General features: G+C 36.2%; 2 protein-coding genes across 2 annotated transcripts in view; one reads left to right on the plus strand and one right to left on the minus strand.

Annotated features, from left to right (window-relative positions):
• Positions 1–23,680, plus strand: part of LOC149772614 (uncharacterized) — a 419,962-nt gene that overhangs the window by 175,215 nt on the left and 221,067 nt on the right. The window lies entirely within an intron of this gene.
• LOC149772619 (uncharacterized) overlaps positions 1–23,680 on the minus strand; it is a 36,919-nt gene that overhangs the window by 6,077 nt on the left and 7,162 nt on the right. Inside the window, exon 2 of the mRNA XM_089947560.1 lies at positions 15,889–15,949. Coding sequence (XP_089803686.1) covers positions 15,889–15,943 — 55 coding nt within the window. The 5' untranslated portion in view covers positions 15,944–15,949. The remainder of the gene's footprint in view (positions 1–15,888; positions 15,950–23,680) is intronic.

A 23,680-nucleotide genomic window follows, 5' to 3' on the forward strand; every position in this document is an offset into this window, starting at 1 on the left:
CAAATTTACGTTATTAAAGAATGATATGTGGGCAGTTCTTTTTTTAAAAACTACGATGTTGCAATAACACTATTGTCGGGCTTTTCTGCGCATCTAAGGTGTCCGTCACCAATAGCCGCAGAGAGGGCGAAAAGCCTCTAATTGAGGGTGGTACGATTTACCCAAATATACCCAAATACACCCAAATACTGCCCAAATATACCAAAATACTGCCCAAATACACTCAAATACTGCCCAAATATACCCAAATACTGCCCAAATACTGTCCAGAGACAAGCAACTGATACATTTACTACTAAAAATATTAATTAAATTCATTGTCAAGTTAAGTTTTGGGTCAAAAATGAATACTTTAAATGGATAAAGCAGTTAGAAATTCGTTTTACGAAACGTTTCGTACATCTCCAATTACCATTTGCTCGGAAATTATCGACATAGTCCGGGACGACATATATATGCCCTTAATTTGCATACTTAATACTTAGATATCTATATTCTACAATAATGTTAATTTTTATTTGTGGACACACCTTCAACATTTAGATATAATTAGCTATTGGCCTCGAGTGTGCCCCCCCCCCCTTGCTCTTTGTTCGAAATATTCAAAGACTTACGTGTTCGTGTTCCAACTCTCTGATATTTTTGTGATGTTTTTTCTTAAAATTTTTCGCTATGTATATGCTATAATGTTTTGTCTGCTATATAGTTTCTGTGTCTTGACTGGCCTTTGTGTGGTCAAATTTTTTCTTTTATTTACTTGATGTTTATTTCTGCTAAAAAAATATAGACTCTGACGACACACACACACACACACACACATAATATATATATATATATATATATATATATATATATATATATATATATATATATATATATATATATATATATATATATATATATATATATATATATATATACATGATACATGTGCAAAAATTGTTACCTTTGGCTTAAATCCTTCAATGCATGTGAATTGGATTTTTCCATAACATTTTTTCTATATACATAGTATATAGAAAAATGCTAAGGAAAATATCCAGTTCAGCACCAATGTTGATATAATTAACGAATCTATTTATAACTTGGTGTCTGATCGTTTTTAATTGATTCTTTGACTTTGCTGTCTCATTTCCATGTTATATTTATATACCAAATCAGAGCCACATGTTGAAATAAATTTCTTTTGAACCAAACTAAATTTCACGTGATGAGAATCAATTCCGAATATTTACTGATATAAAACGAATAAAATAATTATGTCATCTAATGAACAAAATGCAAAAATAAAAAACCGCACTGTTACATACGTGCAAATTAGAACATATTAGACAATTCTTATTGTTTTCTTTTTCATGCAATTATTGAGTTATGGCCTCTTGGTACAACTGAGTAGCAGAAAGATAACTAGGCCCTTGGGCAGGAATTAATTATAAATATTAGAAAATGTGAACAATAACAGGTAAGTTGTCGGCAATCGCATAAAATTTAATGAAATGAATTGCCGAACAGGATCAGCAAACGCAAGTGCTTCTTGTCGATGATTACAAAAATAAACCAAAGAAAGAAAATGACAATAAAGGTGATCAAGCGGCAAGCTCTCATTTACTCAATATTTGTTCACCAGCAAGCTGCCTAAAATCAGCCTCGAATTGTTTTTGACTTCATATTGAGTATTGACAATAGCCGGCATGTTTTCTTTGGAAATAGGACGAGTTTCAAGTTTTGTATTTGTATCATTAATAAACTGCTAGACCATCTGTAAGAAATATTATTGTTAGTTACAAGCAATCAAATGCAAGGTATATAATCATTAAGTTTCATCACCTCCTCTCTCATTCGAAACAAAACTTAAATGCTGCACATTTCTTGTTTTCTTTATTCTGTATTGGTGATTTGTAAGTGACTCATGGCCAATTTCAGTTTTAAAAAAACGCGGAGCCAGGTTTCCATGTGGTGGATGCAAATCAAATTGTTCAAATGACTGTGTTAAATGTTCATTGTGTAAGAAATGGTATCATAACAAATGCCAAGAAATTTCAGACGATGAATTGAAAATGTGGGAAAATATTGATCTGGAATACGTGTGCGTTTCGTGTCGTACATTGGATGGTAATGAGTTTGACTACCTGATGGCCATGCATCGTCTGCAGAATGTAAATATCAGCATTTACTTTAAAGGCTATCTACATCTTCGGTCACGCATTCGTACACATCGAAAAACCCACACGTTTTTCGATGTTTGCCTGCCCACGATTACGTAAGTCAGGAACAAAGGAATGGGTTAGCGCCATGTGTATGTCGACCCTGCACTGTCGTAGCGATTCGTGTTTGTACAAGAACAAGACTCGCATGTAGATGTTGGAAGCTTTGTTCTAGAACAAAGGACTGTCGATGCTGTTGTAAATCTCCCCGCGTTGACGGATGGCCAGAGGCTCGTCTGTTAACTGGACCGACTGGGGTAGAATTGATATCCAATCGGAACTGAGGAAGGGTGGGGCCATCAATTCGAACTAAAATTTAACAGTCATTTGGGCTGGGAACGAATTAGTCATTGTGAAGCATCGTACTGGTCACGCAGAAATATACTCACTCCGGGAGCCACTCGTGATTTGGCGGGAAAACACTTAGTACATTTTAAAGGACAGAAAGCTTCGTAAAGGTAAGTGAGTTATTTGCTCGATTGTTGCAGAATGTTACGGCATTGTAATTGTAATTATGTGCAGTATGTATATTTACTTACTAGAATCGTTAGTACGTAAAATTACCTTTGTATTGTTTAATTTGCATGCGTACTTGAGAAATGAGCTATGATTATGTAGATTGCTAGCTCGTCAGAATTAATATTGTAATTCGCTATTTATTTACTTCGTGGTAAACTAGCGTATTTATTCATGTGATATTCTTGATTTTGCAACTGCTGAATTGAATTGTAACTTTAGAAATGGTTGCAGTGTGTTAAATAATATGTGTATTTGAATATTTGTGTACACTTGTGGGAACGTAATGTACAGAAATGTGTCTGATTGTTATGATATTGTTGAGAATAATGAGATTATATATATATATATATATATATATATATATATATATATATATATATATTGATGTGACGCAATTTAGTGATGTCTGTATGATAAGTAGGATACCGCTCTTGTTTTCTAAGAACGTGTGGGTTTTTCGATGTGTACGAATGCGTGACCGAAGATGTAGATAGTCTTTAAGCCTTTATCTGATGATTTATTGTTGATTTAGTGTGAGGCGAGATGGCTAACACAACATGCTAACGTCCTTGTGTTTTTCGCAGGAAGCTTTTGGGGACAGAACTAAGTCGCGAGCCTCAGAGAGGGAGACAGGATAGAGCAAGGCAGAAAACAAGCCTAGTTGCTAGAGAGAGAGAAGGAGGAGGAGAAAAAGGAACAAGAAGGGGACGAGTATAGGAAGTATACGGAGAACGCCGGAAGGAGGAAAGGAATTGGCAGAGTAAATACAGATGAGTAGAAACCAAGTACAGGGGAAAGCGATCTCACACTATAATCACGTGATGAAATAGATTGTTACATGGTCGAGAGGAAGAAGATTGGTTGATAATTAATATCGTTTAATTTGTATTAAAGTGTTATTCTTTTGAATTTCACCTTTGTGTTCTTAATAATTTAATTGTCGGTATTGCTGACTGGGGGCTCGGAGCTTTACCTCTCTCTATCACTAATTTCACTTCCTACAAAAACGAGCCAGGTTGGGAATTCCACAGTAATTCAAATAAATATTGGGAGCATCCCACCCCTACTCATGACAGTGGGTCACATAGAACTCCACAATTATCATCCGATTAAATGACCATTTTCTCTTAGAACAAATGCAGCCGATGCACAATTTTATTAATTTAATTTGTCTAATGTTTCTATTTTTTTTATATTAAACTAAATGTGTGATATACTTATGATACAGCCTGATCACACGACATTGCAAATCAATCGCACCTGTTGAACTTTATAGCATCAGATGAGGCATAAATTCATTCACATGTGTATATTGTTATAGCACTTTCTGTGATAATACTGTTTTAAAATTATTGTAATACCATACTGTTATATTGCCCATTTTTTTCAATGTCTATTGCCACTCACCGTTATATTAAGTTAGTGTTATTATTTAAAAAGCGTCTTTTGTCAAACAAAAATTGGTTAGTATTGTACTGGACTACTTTCTATAGTATATCTTGTTAAGAATTTGCTTCACATTTGTCTACCCGGGACTAGGTAATTTAATGCCTATCGGTTTTACATGCATGAAAGTGCTAAAGGTTTCCCAATGCATTTTATTTAGCTATTAATACATGAATCCACAATTTGAGATGTGTAGTATAAAGAGATGACAAATGAATAAATTGATACAGAATATCAAAACTCTTTTAATACATGCATATAAACAAAAAGAAAAGTAAAAGAGATTAAAATCTCTTTAATTTTTTTCCTTTACAATTTATACATAGAACTAACATGAAAAAAGATAAAGAGATAAAAAGATATAATAGATTTAGTTTAATTTTCGGGGTTTTTTCGGTTTTTTTTTTTTTTTTTTTTGGCATCCAAATACGATACATATACAAAGACATTTCTAAGTTATGGACCAATAACAATGCAGAGTCCCTAAACATTCGCTTAAAACAAGCCACTGATTGGAAACAGCTAAAGCTCCCAGAACTTGTAGACAGATTATCTTCCGTTACAAAAACGCAGATCATAGACCTTCGTCGAGTTTTGCATGGTGCTGGCAACTACAGGCTTTTTGGCCAGTCTTTTTCTTTTCTTTTGGACAAACAAGCCTGGCACTCAAACAGTGCAACGGAAGAAGAAAAAAATTTCAAGAAATTTCTTGCTGCTCCGATCGCTACAGTAGCTGAGTCCAGTTATGTCCATTCATCAGATGGAACATACAAGTGCAAGCGACCGAAACAAACTTCCGGACGAAAACCGGGACAACGGAAACGACCAAGAGCTGAACGGGCAACAGATATAAAGCACCGTTAATAAACATTTTGTAACATGCACATGTACATAATTAATTAATGTATTGTGAAATAAATTATATAAGGTTGTAACGGCTTTTATTGCTAGTTGTATGGCAGATACATCTGTATTTAGGAAATAACTGCTATTTTAATGTATTTTCGACACTTTAATAAAAGATAAAACAACATTATTTTAATTCTAATTTGACTTTACACTTACACCCGCATATGAATGTAGTCACCTTTACAGCGTCAAAAGTTACCAAAAAGGCGCAGTACAGTATTGTGCCTTTCACAATACAATTGCTTATCCGTTGCGACAGAGAACTCGAAAGAACCAAGGTTGATGTCATTAATTCAGCCGATGACTGTCAGTTATCAGAAAATTATTTAAATTGTCGGAGATTGCATAAAATAGAACGAAACAAATTGCCGAACGAACTCAGCAGCGGAAAATACAACTTGAATTAACGCGAATAAAGAAATAATTATCAGGCCTATGAAAATAAAGACGGAAGTTGTGAGATAGAATAGAAACATGCAAGTACATTTAGGTATATTTATATATACTTGAGAGCATTTTGATGGTATCGGCATGTTTTAGTAGCATTTAAATATATATTTTTGGGAGGTCTTCAGAATATATAAGTATTTGGTTATATATATATATATATATATATATATATATATATATATATATATATATATATATATATATATATATATATATATATATGATCATCAGAGTATATATCTTTTCTAAGAGAAATAAACAGCAAATTACCAAAAGACAAAATCTGACCACACAATAGCTAATTGTATCTAAACGTCGAAGGTGTAATCCAGAACTTAACTTTCCAATGAATTTAAAATCTCTTTAGTTGTAACTGTATCACGTGCTTGTTTCTGGACAGTATTTGGGTGCATTTGGGCAGTATTTGGGTGTATTTGGGTAAATTTGCCGCCGTCTAATTGACTCACTCTATTCGCAAATATAAGCCATCCTTTGAAAATCGGAAAAAAGGGATTACGGTGACTGAGAGCCGAGTATGATACGTTCGCACTCTCTGCTGCTATAGTTAAATAAAATTATAACAAATAATGCCAGAGAGAGAGGGCGAACAGCCTCTAATTGACTCACTCTCAAATTGTAAAAATAAGCCTTCCTGAAAATCGCTTTAAAAAATAGGATTGCGGTGATTAAGTGCCGAATATGAGACTTCGCCCTCGTTGCTGCTATTAACTAAAAATTATTATAGCAAATAATGGTTCATCGGGAATCTTATACTGCACGTCTAGCTCGAGAGCGACAGGAAGCAATTAATAAATTTCTACCCGTGAGAGATTCTTTCAGAAAAAAAAACCCTACAAGAACGGCAAGAAGCCCAAGTTGAATTCGCTACAGGCACAGTTGACAGAACAATTCTTTAAGCTTATCACAACAGTTACTGAAAAAGTCGTAGCAGCTACTGAAGGTATACTTGCGCCAGTACAACAAACCGCTGCGCAGACTGAAAAAATGGCGGCGAGAACTAAACAAACAAAAAAGATTTTACTAGCACTTCTAACTGAAACTCAACCTTCACCTGTCGATCAAGAAATACTTGAAGATATTGGCAAAATTAGTACTGAAGTCGCCGTGGTGAAAAAAAGAACTTGCACCTAAACCTAAACCAATAAAAGAAAATAAATTGAACTGATTAAAAAATTTAATGAAGAGGCTATTGAGGATATTAAAAAACTAAAGAACATGATGTACCTGCAAAAATACTTATTGGTGTGTATGATAAATCTAAATTGTTAAAACCCGGTTATGAAACCGTAAATGATGACAATTTTATTAAATGGGTGTATTGTGTATATTACAACAAAACACAAGTCAGACGTGATGATGTTAAATTCGATGCACTTGTGGAAGAAATAAGAAGACTTGATAGAGAGCTTAATAAACAACCACAACCTCCTCCACCGCAGCAACAGAGAGAACAACAACAATCTTCTTCATCGCAGCAAAAGGTGATGTCGGAACCTAAAATGTCTGAAGAGCTACTTAAGAAAGCAAAAGTAGAAAGATCACCCTAAAGACTATTTAAGAAAAGCGGGGAAACAACAAGTGAGGAAGAAGGAGCAACTGGAAGTGGTTTTACTGGAATTGGTCTTCTTACTTGTCCAAACAATATTATCAATGACGTGCAAAGGTTAGAAGTTCTCATAGGAGGACAACTAACTGGTAATAATTCTCCAGAAATAATTAATGAAGCAGCTGATATTTGTCAGCGATTATTCACAGGTGGTATCATGGATATTAGCATTTACAGGGAACCTATCGATGAACTTGTTAACGACCTTGACTAAGTGACTAGTTGTTACAATGATTAGATAAATCGCAAGTAAAATAAGATGATCGTACACAATAGTCAGCGTGGATCTGTAATGGACAGAGCAATAAACTCACAATTACCAACCTACAGAGCGATTTACGGAGATGTACTTGGTAATTTTGTTCAGGGATTATTCAGAAGGTTAGCTCCAAAAGTAGCGCATGTTGCAAAACAATTATCGATGAAAGCTATTGACGTTGTTCGTGAAAAAGCTCCTGGTGCAATCATCAACGTTGCTGGCGAGGCGTTCTCGGCAATCAAAGAAAGACTAGCACGATTTAGACGACGAAAATCACAACCAGTAAAATTACAAAAGACTGAAGTTATTCCTGCAAATGTCAGTAAAATAATAAATCAAGCTGCAAATCAGAAACTGGCATCGTTAGCAGATCAAGGACTCATTGAAGCAGGGCATAATATTTCAAGTTCAATATAGGAAACGGAGTTTCCCGAAGGGGTAATAATCCTCGTGTTAGACGAAAATAATTATAATTAAAATGTTTAAGCGCATATACGACACAGCACTTGACATGGAAGCACCTGTCCTTAAAGATGAGTCTGTGCGTGATTATCAATTTTATTCTTATTACGCACGACTACCAAATCAGCGTGGAAGAATTGAACTGCAAGTCCATGATGCAAGTAGATACGTTTTACCCGCTTTAACTTTTATTGAGGTAAAAGGTGAAATTATAAAAACAAATGATGCTGTATATGCAAATGAAGTATGAGTTGTTTTTGTCAGCAACGGCATCATGGCATTGTTTGATATCGCCACCTATATGATCTATGGAAAAATATTGAGACAATTCAGAAAGATGTTGACGTTGCTACAACAATAATAGGACTATCAATATACTATGATGATTATACAAAATCAGCAGGCCCCACAATGATATTTATAAATGACAATTCTGATAACCCTAACGACGATCAGTATGTTATAAGACGGCCAGGAAACAATACCAATAACGCTGACGCTGATGTGTGGCAGGTGGTTCATAGTAGTAATCCAGAATTTAACCTTGGATTTGCAATACGCCGATCATCGTTGGAGGGTGGTCGTAGAAATTTTTCATGCGCAATTCCACTGTCGCATGTCTTTGGATTTTGCAGAAATGTTAGAAAAGTTATCGTTGGAGCTAAACACACAGTTGCTCTTGTGAGAAAGGTTACACAACGACGATGCTATATGGAAACTTATTGGTGATCCTGGTGAGGTAATACTAACAAAACTTTCATTGTGGATGCCGGTAATGACTCCAACGATCGCAGAAGAACAGCGACTATTATCGTTCATGGATATAGGTGGTAAGTTTCTGTTGTCATGGTTGACAACAACCACAGACAGTATTCAAACTGATATTAACGGTCAATTTACATGGCACATAGCATCGCAGCAATGTGTTTCTGCACCACGACATATATTTGTTGCTTTTCAGAATTATAATCGAATAAACTCACAAACTCACTCCAATATGATATTTGACGGACTGGGTGTTACTGAGGTTTCTTTACGAATAAACGGACAATAAGAACCAGCAGAAAACATACTACTGAATTGTGAATAAGATCGTATAGCACGTATATGCCATCGCTTAATGACGTTTATGGGACGTGATCAAAACGTAGACAGATCTCACAGCATGATTTTAAAACTTGATAACCGATCTATTACTTTTCGTTAGAGAATCTTGATTTATCCAAACAATCTGTCGTTGATATACACTTCAGAGCAAGCGTGAATACATGCAGTGGTGTTAATTACAGAGCAAATCGCGGTCATACTCAGTGACAAAGCAATGTTACTTGAAGGTGGTAGTGGTCGAATGAGAGTTGTTGATGTCCCAGTGGAAAATCTGAATGTGTTACCTTAATCACGTTATTTAGAAACACGAGTATTTTATAAAATGTCTTACCATCATATTAATGTTAGTCTTACTCCTGGTCAGATCAAGAAGCTACAATCCGCATCAGCAAAAAAAATGTGGGACCACAATAACGCTAAAGTACAATCAAATCACAGGTGGTGAAAATAAACTGTCGTTGACAGAATGTCAGCGCAAACATTTTGATAAAGCGAAACAATCCAAGACTGAAATACGAGTTAAACTCTCCACTGGTGCCATCAGCGGCGCAGTTAAGACAGGCGGGATATTCCCACTTCTCGTAGCCAAATCAGCCGTGATAGCTGCTGCCGCACCAGCTGTCGCAAAAGCAGCTGAGTTAGGTGCTGTTGGAACCGCCGCCGGAATGGCATTAAAAGAAAGCAACAGGAAAGGGCTTAAGACTTCCGGGAACTTATCGAGGTAAAGGTCTAAGGCTTCCAGGGACACTAAGTTGTACTCCCAATGGAGTTTCGCACCAAAGTCAAAGTTTGATCTACTTGATGCAGCTAAACAGCTTAAAATGAAAAACTTCAGAGGTGTTTTATGCGAGATCAATTACCACAACGACAAAACAGCTCTGAAACCGGTATTATTAATCTCGATAACAGCACTGGATCTGGATCTCATTGGGTATCATTCGGGACTGACCCTCGTGGAATTGTTTATTTGGATTCGTATGGGTTAGCTCCAATTACCACAACGACAAAACAGCTCTGAAACCGGTATTATTAATCTCGATAACAGCACTGGATCTGGATCTCATTGGGTATCATTTGGGACTGACCCTCGTGGAATTGTTTATTTGGATTCGTATGGGTTAGCTCCACCGCAGGAATTTATGAAGTATGTTACGCCGCTACAAGTAGCGGTTTGGTACTCAACGCTACCAACACAAAAATTAACCGATCCGCCAATATGCGCCCGTGAAGCAATTGCTGTACTCAAGTCTGTATCAAAATCATACTTACCACCTCACAAAGTTGTACACAAGTCAGCAGTGGAAATCTGCAATTTCTAATAATTGATTCAATTCCCACATTTGAGAAAACGGAGAAAGGAATAATGGTAGATATATACGGGAAGATCACGCGGTGGTATTACTGCGAATAAATAAAATCTGACATAGATTTTTCAAATTACGCGACTAAAGACGATGTTAATGATCTGATGAACCTCTTTGGGGTTGACCAAGATGAAATTGTTGTTTTTCAGGATAAATACGGCGTTTTGAAAACGAGCAATATCAAATGGAATGAATAGATCGACGAATACTCGTTGCTACCACGGATAATATTCTTGTGTTTACTGACGGCGGTAGAATCAGAGACTCAAGTATATCGTTTACAACCATCAGAGATGAAATTGCAAGAAGCGACACAATGACAGGTGAACTCAGCATGAACGGAAATAAAATAGTAGTACTCAGAGATCCAACATCCGACGAAGATGAGACAACAAAAAAATATGTAGACGTTAACTACAGCACCGTTGATGGTAAATTATCCACGTATGACGTTCATATAAATATGTTCAGGAATCTTTGGTACTTCGTTGACCGCTGATGTGAAACTCTCTGATTTCAAGACGACCATTGAAACGATTAAAAACCACTAGAGGATGTCGTAAGTGTAATTCTCGATATCGTTAACAAAATTAATCTGATTAAAATTCCCCACAAACAGATCATCAATAACGTATACACAGTGTCATCTGGGTTCGCAACATGGTCTCAGCAGAATAATATTATCAAACATATCGCGGAAGTTACTGGTGTGTACAGGTTGTCTGTGTTCAGCGCCGCAAAATTTAGTATATACACCACATATCCATGACGGCATTCCACCGATAAGTTTTCCGGGGTTGTATCTGTTGTGTCTATTGTGTTAAATAACGGAACCGAAGAAACATTTATACTGAAAGCCGCTGATAAGAAATTAACCCCAACATCTTTCTGGTGGTGTCTTGAATTTGTTGCTGAAATGCGTCAATTGGTTACTGTATAAAAAAACTAATGGCTCTGACATAGTCAAGGGTCCAAAAATTTAGATATGATCAAGTACGTGAATGGCAAACAGCACCAAAAACCATCTTTGACAAGTATACAACGAAAGTAAAAAAATACCGAAGACGTGTAGCTGCCATCGATGTCATTGTATATTCGGTATCTACACTCGTTGCGTCCACCGAGGTAGTATTACCAGCGCTAACCCTGTTAACGGTAGCATTAGCAAAGATATGTGTTTCAACATCGGCGGCCATCGCTGGGATTTTTAATATTATCGCGAAAAAGATATCCACGTGCACGAGTACAAAATTAAATGACTACGTTGTGCGATTAAGTACAACCACGGCCGCGTACTCGAAATTATCGTCGCTGATATGATCCAGCCTTGACGATACGACGATATCAGATTCCGAATTTGATATAATGGTTAAGACATACAATGAAATAATTGATTTAGAAAACCACCAATTGAAAAATGACGGTGTAAATAATGAGAGAACTACTTCAGCAGATAGCCACAAATACAAGTCCGGTGAAAACCACAATGATAACAGTAAAGTGCTCCAACCCTGAATTCAGTATTAATTTTCCAACCGCGATTCCAGCAAATGAAATCACCCATGCTCAGTTGGGAGTACACTACAGTTGGCCAAATATCACATCAAAATCATTCGGTGGTTTGCAATCAAATAATTCGCTGGTATTTGCAAATAAAAATAAACCAGATGGAACCCCCGACTGGAACGTTGTTAGGATACTGACCGGAAGTTATCAAAGCGAACAAATCAATGATGAATTTGCGCGTAGAATAATAAATATTACTGGGAAAGAATCCAAGATAGCAATAACAGTTCATGAACCAACACTGTCTGCCGCGATAGAGATAAATTCTCCCGATTACGTCGTGGATAACTATAAGTCATCAATCAGATCAGTGTTAGGTTGGCATGATGTTCCACCGCCGTTGTCTCCACCAATAACAGAACCAAAACGGGCTGATTTTACGACGAATAATGCTTCATACTCGGAAGGAGAAAATGGAAAATTTCTTAAACTTTATCCTCATTGGTTTGGTCTGCATGGAACATAATGAATAAAGATTAAACTATTACCTTTAGTCCTAATGATGAGTTCATTTGGATGTATCAACCTTGAAATGTAGAATTAATTGACGAAAGAATCCTATATTTCATCGCAGAAATTATTGAAAGGTCATATAAAGTTTTACTAAAAGGATTACGTCAGAGTTTTGTAGAATATCTTACTGATAAAAGATCAGATAGTAAAAAAGATATCATTGAAGTATTAAATCAAATTATGTCTGATTTTAATTACTGAATCAAACTAGTTTACAAGCGGTAATAAAGCAAGAGATAAATTTAAGCAAACATTTTGTGATAAATATAAGATATCAGAAGCTGATCTACCTATATGTCACAAATCTCTGTATAGCTTAAGCAGCTCTGGCAAAACCTCTCCATTGTTGCAAATCTACTCCATAGCTAAACGTGGTATAACTGTGGCTGGTTCAGTAGTGCCAATCTCTGTTTCAGAGGCTGAACCAATTCAGAGTAAGACATTTTCTCAGGTACTGCCACCCATTGATAAGCTTGACCTCTTAGTGCAAAGTCAAATACAGTTTCGTTTCTTATTCTGTCCAAAAATGTAGAGTTTAACACATCTTGAAGTGAATGATAAAATACATCAAGGGTCTAGTCCCGTCGTATGGCATTGGAATAACGACCGGCGTTTTCACGATGCTACATTGAAGATCAGTCACCGCGCTGCTTTCTTCTGCAACCTCTCCATTCCTCTCGGATCTCGATCTGTATTTGACAGCTGCCTCTACTGCATATCTTGTTGATGTGATATCAGCTATCGTCTTTCTCTTCTGCGACTCCGAGGATTACGATATTGCCTTTCCACTAAACTGAATCTGTCGTCTGGAGTCGATTCCTTCTCTCGACGACTCCCCTTCCTTCATGGTCCTCTCTGCACTCCTATCCAGAGTCCTCTTCCTTCCAATTAGTCTTTCTTCCACATTTTCGAATTCCTTCCTTAAGCACCGAACCTCCTCTTGGAAAGGAATTGCTGTCTTTACTTCCGGTTCGAGAGTAAGGATCAAGTTGCCTAATTTTGACCCTCCGTAATCCATCTTGATAATGTCTTCTACTCCACGATCTATCCCACCGCTACCCACCAATTTGTATCGGACGCTTCCTCTACTGAAATATTCATAGTCTCGCTATCACGGGTTCTTTAGGATAAGTATTTGTATTTGGAGTGATATCCCGTTGGATCTGTTTGATGACACGCGCTACAGAGTACGACAGATTTCTACTAATGCTACTAATGCGGGACACCGTCTTATCCCTGGTTTCTTATCACCGACTGGGTTGCCGAAGAACCCGTTGAATCATTGAGTCGTCGACTGGGTATCTTGTAGTTGCCGACAGTGTCGTAGACTGGGTCGCAGAGTCGCTGACTGGGTCGTAGACTTGGTCGCAGAATCGCCGAATGAGTTTCAGTCACCGACTGTGTTGCTGACTTGGTCACAGTGTCGCCGACTGAGTAGCAGATGGGTCCTAGAGTCGTCGACAGTTTCGCTGAGTTGGTCCCAGAGTAACCGGCTGGATCGCCGAGTGAGTTGCAGAGTCGTCAACTGTGTCGCTGACTTGGTTTCAGACTGGTAGTGGTCGCGCGTTGTTATTTGATCAAGATCGAGAGAGAGAGAGAGAGAGAGAGAGAGAGAGAGAAGAACAGTGCGAAATGATGAAAGAAGAGATATCTTCAGTCCAAATGTGTGTTGTCGAAAGTTTCCATGTTTCTTGGACGAGTCTTATAGCTCCTACATCCTTTTTGACAAAAGACTTAGAATACCCCGGCTTGGCCCTTTCCTGTCCGGCGAACTACGGCCAAATGTGCTTCCTCCGGCGGGTGGTGATACTGCTTCACTTCAAATAGGACTTCTTCACATAATACCGTTTCGTATCACACCACCATTTCGGCCGCAGTTGGCAGGTATAAATACCCAGGATAAATCGCGTAACAAACTAAGACGCTAGACGGTGATACAAAGCCTACTAACAATTAGAACCAACCACAAACTTTAACGAAATTAAAATTAATTTTTCGAAAAGAACATTATTGTCCATGGAGTTTCTCAACTTCAATTTTTAAATGGCTTCATATCTGCATCAACTTGAATTACACACACACACACACACACACACACACACACACACACACACACATATATATATATATATATATATATATATATATATATATATATATATATATATATATATATATATATATATATATATATATATATATATATATATATTATAATTCGTATGGAACCGCTTCGGTGGCCTAGTGGTTAGAGCATCCGCCTTGGATGCGGGAGGTCGAGGGATCGGTCCCCGGCCGAGTCATACCAATGACTTACAAAAAAAGATACTAACATCTGCCTCGCTTAGCGCTTAGCATTAACAGGATAGTATTAGGACTGGTCAGCCTGGTGCCAGGATAATATGACTGGGTGGGACATCATGATACATATATGAGGCATGATCCCTCAGTGCTCGACATCACTATAAATTGTCACACTGCAGACATCGTAACAATATGTGTGAAAAATTGTTAAAGCTATGTTAAAATTCCAAATCACACACACACACACATACGCACACAAATCATATGGCGAATAACAGTCCTTTCAAGTGCACTGGATGCAGCAGGGATCATGTGTGCCAGGGATTGATTAAGATAAATGCAATAAATTGGCAAAGGACAGTGCAAACGCAAAACAACAGACAAGACAAATAAAACATGGCTGTTTCTACAAGAATAAAACCTTTAAACTAGTTAATTTCAACTTGTTGAGAATGCTGAAAATATATTTATTGACCTAGAAATTGATGAGCCATAACGACCTCAGTTATTTTCATATAAATTTATCTTAGCGCAAATTATCATTGTTATAGTAATAGTTATAGGCTACTAAGCAAATTTTGAAAACTATTTAAGAGGCAATGTGTCGGCTGCAAAAGATAATTGTATTTGTGCATGGCAGTCTTTTTCTAGTCTTCTTGGTTTCAGTGTTCTAATGCAGAATATCCAGTAAGATACTTAAAATATGTTTTTAATATATACTTTATGAAACACCTAAATAGTTTTGTGCAATGCTTGGACCATCAAAGATCCAACATTTGTGTACGATATATCAGATAACAAAATTTCTGACGTAAGCCTAGCAAGTAAGATAGATAATATTTTCATATGTTGTCAGTTATTACCATAATGAAAGAAGGCAGAAAAGAAATTAAATATAAATTTAAATATTGTTTCAAATGACCTTGACGTTGACTAAGTTTTGCAGGAGGGCCAAAGTGCATAGAAGTAGCGATGTACAGTCTAAGTATTACAGCGATCTTTCTCTGGTTTCGGATTTATTAATCAAAGCCCTAACTGATGTGTGTACCACCACCTCCATGATTCGTGATAGCTATGTATTGCTAAAACTTGAATAATATATGCTTGCGATGCAGAATGTAAAGACAATACCAATCAAAGCGAAGAGCTAAGGCTTACCTGACATTGTCATTGAAGACAGGCCTTGGAAGATGAAAATCGTAAACAATAACATCTTCACCTGAAATGTAACACACAGCCAAATATTATTATGTTTATAAAGCCCCTGAAATCCGTATAATATAAGTCTCACGAAAGTGATTATTTCGCTGACAATCAAATGCCTACAACAGACAGCTGAAGGTTCTGCTTTGCAAACATATCATTACATTTCATCTATTAAGTAAACGGCAATATATGTAAAATTTCATTTTGGTTTCAGTAAATGTCCGTGACTCAACCAAGTTTTGGAAGCAGATAACTAAGGCTCTATACTAATGCACAGCTAGAAGGTGGAGAAATTCACTTCACCCCTACAACTCAGTGACTGACCATTTAACTGATTTTACTTAAACTGTTGGTTTTTTATTTATGTTACTTAACTTTAGACCTAGACTCATTACCAAACCTGGAGGTCGTTCCCGGATCTGAGCTATTTCAGAGATATTGTAAATTGTCCTATAGATTTTAACGAATCTGTTTTGGAGTTTCCATTATCTCTGGTAAATATTTATAACACATTCGAGACATTTATATTGATAACAGCAAGCACTCACAATGTCATCTGATGTAGTGAACTTCATTTCAAGTCCGACCCAGTAAGGGATAGAATCTATGAAATAGGACGAGTTGCTTGAGTATGCTGGATATTATAAAAAATTTTATGCAAAAGCATCTTCAACAGAACCAGGGATAAGAATATATTGATACAGTATTTGGTGAAAACAAAACGTTTTGGATAATATTACTTTGGATTTGATTAGTAAATTTGTCTCTGGTTTTGCTAGGAAATTAAAGGAATTACAGTTACAAAATCAGATGGAATTTGAGTAAAGAAAACGTAAAATTCAAGCCGAAATAATGGAAATGCAAATTAAGGAAGTGGGAAAAATGAGGGAAAAAAATGCACACTCAAAGAGAGAAAGAGAGAGGGAGGAGGAGATGGAGGGGAGAGGGAAATACAAATGCAGACAGACAGAGACAAGAAACAAATGTAAAGTCTATTTTTGTTCAGTTTGTTTTCAGTCACTCTGCAGATGCAGAGAGAGAGAGAAATACAAATGCAGATGTATAGCGAAAAGGAGAAATGCAACATATATAAAAAGAATTAGATCGGGGGCGGAACATCCTCTCCTCATGTTCTCGTGCTAATATAAATATTAGTTTAGCACCCCCTTTTCACGAAAAAGAAGTAAATAAAATACTTTGCTCATTTTGAGAAAGTTGAAGAAAATTCGAAATGGCAAAATGAGCATTGCACTTTATTATCACTAGTGTATTTATTGGCAAAGCTCGTTGAGGTCTACTATTCAATACCGTACAAATGACGATTATGATGCGGTTGAAACTTTATCTTCAAATGTTATGAGTTGGAACCTGAAGCATATCGATAAAGGCTTATGAATTGCAGAAGAGAAACAAGGCAACAACATATAAAATTTTCACGGCAAAAAGAACAATTATTTGATTGGTGCTCACCAGGAAGGTGACTTCATAAAGCTCATATTAATTAAAGTGTTCACTAATTCTATCGATAGTGATGTCAAGACCAATCTTGCTGAACAAAATGTGGAAAATGCTGCTTGCACAGTTGATTATTATTCCTTGACAACGTTTAATTTGTAAATAAAACTTTCTCTCATGAGTTTTGTTGGTAAAAATCATTTCAGTTTCTCAAACCTCAATCTGGCACAACTTTTAAGAATCAATCAAAAAACACTGCCAGGAAGCGCTATCTCTTTCTACTTACAGTTACTGCAAAAATCGCTACAGGTTGAAAAACAAGGTACGGAATAAAGACAGAGCGACTCCAAATGTTTTTATATCTCCGATGCCAAGGTCACGGTCTTATATTGAAACCAATGCATTGGTCTAATAAACCCCAGTCTGTTTCTATTTTGGATTGTTATGAATGATCATTCCTGTCAGAATATTCTATATCACTTATTGGAGATTCTGCCAAGTCTATCACTATTATGATATTCAGGGACACTGGAGGTTCTCAGAGATGTTCGTTATCAAGTAATTTGCCTTTCTCTGGGAAGTCTTCTTTTAGAGAAAGAGAGGAGAATGCGGCTTTGTAATTGTGCATCTCCATGATGTATATTTATCATCAGACTTTTGGAACTGTGACTTTTTTTTACTTATAAATGGTATTCATCTATTTCGAGGCAGTGACTAAGCTGGAGAGATGGCTGGGGTGAAACCACGTGTAACAGACAATTTTGGGGGGATCAAAATAGCTGATCCCCTTGAGATTGAAATCCCTGATCTGTATCCTGCTTGTGCAGTTACCAGCGCTACGGCACAGTGCTCTTGAGAATGATGTTGATCAGGAAATTATGTCTTTAGCTGATACGTTTGTTAGTCAGTCTTTATATGAGGTTACCTTTGTTCCCAGTTTTGATCAATCAATATATATTGGTCACAGTGGTCCTTTCTTTACTACTCATTCCAATTACGGTGACAAAAGAGAATCACTCATTATCGAACAGGAACAAGATTTCGAGATATAATGTTTGTTTCAGAGGACTATTAGACTTGCGGTAGTCACACAAGTCAGTTTGGTACTTTGTGAAAATATGTGGTCCTTGTGGGGAAAGGGTGAACCATGTGAGGTCCCAGCTGATGAATAGTAGCCAATGGGCTATCAAGCTATTGTTGTTCCGAAGTAACATTGACAGGAAATTCTTAGTCTCACACATGAAACTTACTTGACTGGTCATTTAGGGATCAGTACGACGTATCACATAATCTAGAATTATTTTTACCGCCCAAAATTTAAAGCGGTACTTATACATTCTGTAGATCTTGTCAAACTTCTCAAATGGTAGGCATACCAAATCAGAAGACACATAAACTCAGGTGCAACCTATTCCTACATTTGATGTACCAATTAGCAGGATAATGGCAGACTGTGCCAGTCTCTTACCAAAGTTCAAGTAAGGCAGCCAATACTTGCTGACCATGATTTGTGCCTTCACAAGCGTTGCAGAGGCAATTCCTTGGAGAAATATTAAACTTAAGACATGATAAAAGTTGATTTACCGAACGAGGATCAAAGTTTATATCTGGAATATGTAATGCATGAAGTTGGCATCCAACAGTTTAAATGTTCTGCCTATCACCTTGACATTCAAGTAGCCTTGGAAAGATTTTATCAAAATTTTAGAACATGATTCGGTCATTTTGCTTTTATAGACGAAGATATTAGGCTGAGGGTGTTCATTTAATATTTCTTGCTGTTAGAGAATCAGTTCAAGAATCATTGGGTTTTAATCCATGTGTGCATATTGTCCGAAGACCATTGAAGTTATTAAAAGAGAAACTTCATTTAAATGAAGATGCCAAGACTAATCTTATATACTATGTCACTGTTTCAGATAGACGTTGTTTGTGAAGTAGCAATAACAGATCTTCACTTTACTAAGTCAAAAATGAAATTAAGGTATTACAGAAATATACCGGAAGGTATTTTTCAGACTGGTGATACATTTCTGCCTCAAATGGCCATACCTAAAAATCCTTTTCTGGATAAATTGTTTAGTCATTATACCATTGAAAATAAAGTAAATGGTTTTAATTATATCATTAACACTCCTGGGAGGCGGAAGCAGAAACAACTTTGTCAGATACATATGTCAATGGGGCATATATATATATATATATATATATATATATATATATATATATATATATATATATATATATATATATATATATAACGGTTACTTCTTCAATCAGTTTAGTTGCACGTGTCCAACACAGTGAGACTGAATACGATGGAATACTATCTGACTTGAGTGACTGATTTGATCAATCTTCGACATTCAGAAATATTAAGCAATTCGGGCCTGAAAGTTTCACATCTAACACACCAAGAAAATTGTAAACTAAAAGAGATATTATGTGAATATGAGCATTTGTTTCCTGATGTTCCAACACGAGCAATGATAATCTATCAGGAGGTTCAGATTGTTGATTACATACCTGGAAACAGAATCCTTGAAGGATGAATGCCATCAAGCGGGAATATTTAGAAAAAGAAATTCATTATTTACTGGAGAATAGCTTTTCAGAACCAAGTAAAGGTAACAGGATTGCACAATTTATTCTTGTGTAGAAACCAGATATTATATCCCGCATGTCTACTGACCATGGAAAGGCAACCTTGTCACCAAAGCGAATTCATTTCCAATACTAAGAATTGTAAAAATTTCACTCACAGAAAAAGCAAAAGAAATGTCGGCATTTGCAGCTTCAGATGGTCTTTATCAACATAATGTGATACGATTTGGAATTAAAATATATACGTCAACAATCCAGTGTTTAGTGAACATGATAACATTTGGTTTAGATAAGGATGACGAATATATCGTGTCATCATTATTTCCAACTATACCTGGAAAGATGATTTGAAAATTCTTTGATCGACCCAGTTGTCCAAATCTGGCAATCAGTTTGGTAAAATTGAGTTTTATAGTGCTTGTGTTACATTTTGAGGACATATTGTGGGTGAATGTCAAATTAATTTGTAGAACTTTTGGTCAATTAAAACTCTGGATCCCCAGTGCCTATTAGTTAAAAGCAACAGCTGCGATTTTGGGGTAGGGCTGGATATTTTCGGACATCTCCATAATTGCCCAGCCGTTGAAAAGTTTCTTGAGGAAGATATCCAGGTTTCATTGGAATCTTAAAGGTCATACTTTATGGTGCACCAGTTCTTTCAGCTCCTTTTTCAATTAAATTCTTGACAACCTCTGTTCATGCAAGTGATGCAGAGGTTCGCGGAGTATTGGCTCAAAAATACCACAAATTTATATTCATTAGGCACCAGAAAAAATATTACATAATCAATTAAGGAATGCTTGGCATTTATATTGGCTTTGCAAGCATTTTAAAATATATCTTAGTTGACACCTACTGATTATTGTATTCAGTGAGTACAGCTCCGTTACCTTCATTCACAAAATAATAAACGAAAATCAGGAATTGCTGTGATTGAGTTTGATGCTACAACAATGCACATTGACAGTAGACATATCAGAGGAAAAGGTTGTGATTACAGCTGCATTATCTTAAGTATAGAAGTAATGTATTGCTTTAGTTTGTGCATATTTGGTGTAATTAAGCTGAGTGTCTTTCATAAGGCATTTTCCTTTGCAAATTGAATTATGATATTATCATATGATTTCTTTAACACATATGTAACAGAAAGACTTATTCTATCATTATTTCATTATCTTTTAGAAGGGATGTGTTATTTACATCTATATTGTGTGATTTACGTTTGGTTATGAGTGTATATTGTACCTTAAGATAGTGGTCATTTGTACACAGCTTGTTTACACAGTAACGTTTGTCCATGATTGTAAGTTGTAAATAACATTTTAACATAGCTTTGTTGATTTTTGAATATTCTAGAAACAGACTTGTCTGCAGTGTGATTGTGATTTTCCATTCGAATAAATCACGCGTGGGTCAAGTGAAAATGTGTACAAATATGGACTTTTGTTGGAATCGTTTATAGTTGTGCTGTGGTTCGATAGGAAATTACTTCAGTTATTTATTGGGATTGTTACGTACCTAGTGACGACGTTTTAGACTAAAACACTACTCTTGGATTATCGAGATCTCATAAAAAGACATCGTGAATTATATCAGTATGGAACAATCGGATACTGAAGACCACTGAATACTATTGGCATTCGTTCGGAACCTTCTTTACTTTTGGAATTTTGATAGAAAAATTAGAATTGATTTGCTTATGTTCACAAGACTATAAGTGTCTCTTTGTTGATTATACTAAAATGTTGGTTTTACTTATTTAATTGGAAACCTGTATTCATAACAAAACTCACACAAACACAAACACACACGCAAATTAATTTCACATGTTATATCTTATTTTCCTGTTCACGTATTCCTATTTAATTGACATGGACAGATAATAAATAGCAGCAAACGTACTACTACAAACAGAGGATAACTGAAAGAAAGTGCCAATTCTACCTGTTTACAGAGGGCAATATTCCGTTTAAATTTGTTGATATTTACCTACCTAATTTTGATACATGGTGTCATGTCAGACAATATATCTAAGATTCGTTATTCGTTACCCGTCAATAAGTCAATGCCTGCAATGATACCATTCCGACATGTTCCAAATGTTTAAATATTTTTGCATAACTAACCAGCATTTCTGCTTTACTAGTGAATAGGGGCAAACTCTCAATTCCATTTACTTTATAACGCTTTCACCTTGTTTTGTGATGCATTGAAATCAAATGATATGGTCTGCGCCAATGGTTCTAATACTTTGTGCTCCCACGGCCTACATTCGGGTATTCTATATATAGCTAGTATTACCTGCATCATGTCCACTTGACACATGTGCGCTGCGACCAATAGTTTGAAATCAAAAGAGCATTAAGACGATTAACATGGTCCAGATAAGTCGCAGATTGTAAATATAAAGTATGTTTACCTTGTTTTTGTACATCAATGTTAAATAGCAAGTAACCCTCAAAAGATCTATATTTGCTACATGGACTTCACTTCTGTTAAAAATACGTTGACTGCTGCCTTCAAACAATTACAGTCTACTCCTGATAGCAAACAGGAATTCCCAGTTATATCAGATTGTAGTGCAATTACGTATTGCGAGATGTTTATAGAAAACAGTGCAATGGCGATATATATATATATATATATATATATATATATATATATATATATATATATATATATATAATAATGAGGACTGTGTATAGTGCCTAATCTTTAGAAGCTCTAAGCGATTTACAACATTTGACAACTCCTATAAGATAAAAAACATATAATGATATGATTACAAAAACAAACACCATGAAATTAGAAAACATTAAACACATTCTGAGAATATTTAAGGTAGGAAACATTATTAGGTCTTTAAGTTTGTTCTTGAAGTCGAAATAAGTGAGTTTTGAGACCCCTCTTGAATGTGATCACTGTGTCTTTGTGTCTAAGTTCAGTGGGCAATTCATTCCATATTGCTGGGCCCTGATATGCAACAGAACGCTGTCCATATGATTTTGTTTTCATAGTGGGAATAATAAGTATAAAATTGTCAGAAAAGGCGCATAAGTATCTTGCTGGTGTGTACACATGGGTGAGGTCGGAAAGGTATGTTGGACTGAGTCCGACAGTAAAACGTAGCACACAGAACACATTTTGTGTTTAATTTTTGATCGAATGGATAGCCAGTGTAGGGTACAGAGCAGCATGGATGTGTGCTCCGATCGTGGTACTCTAAGGATGATCCGAGCAGCTGTGTTTTGAACTTTTTGAAATGTCTGGAGCAGATATTGGGATGAACCAGACATAATTGAGCTACAGTAGTCCAGTGTAGAAAGTACTAATGAACGCACAAATGCTTTAGTGACATCAACTGAAAGATATTTACGAATTGAGCTGATGCGTCTCATTTCAAGATAGGTAGCCTTGCATATGTTCATGACATGTTGGTGCAATGTGAGAGTACTGTCCAGAGTAACAACTAGGTTTCGTACTGATCGTGTGAATTTAATGTTGGTGTTGCTGATATTTACTGTTTGAGGTAAAGGATGTGAATGAGAAAGTCTTTGTGTTGTGATCAGAATGGCCTCAGTTTTATCATCATTCATCTGCAGCTTGTTACATGTGATCCATGATTTCACATGAGAAATGCACCTCTCTACACCTTGGTTGGCTAGATTTGTATATTTGGATGTCA

Source organism: Sinohyriopsis cumingii, unplaced genomic scaffold (genome assembly GCF_028554795.1).
Source record: "Sinohyriopsis cumingii isolate HCF-2022 unplaced genomic scaffold, ASM2855479v2 utg001339l, whole genome shotgun sequence".
Lineage (NCBI taxonomy): Eukaryota > Metazoa > Mollusca > Bivalvia > Unionida > Unionidae > Sinohyriopsis > Sinohyriopsis cumingii.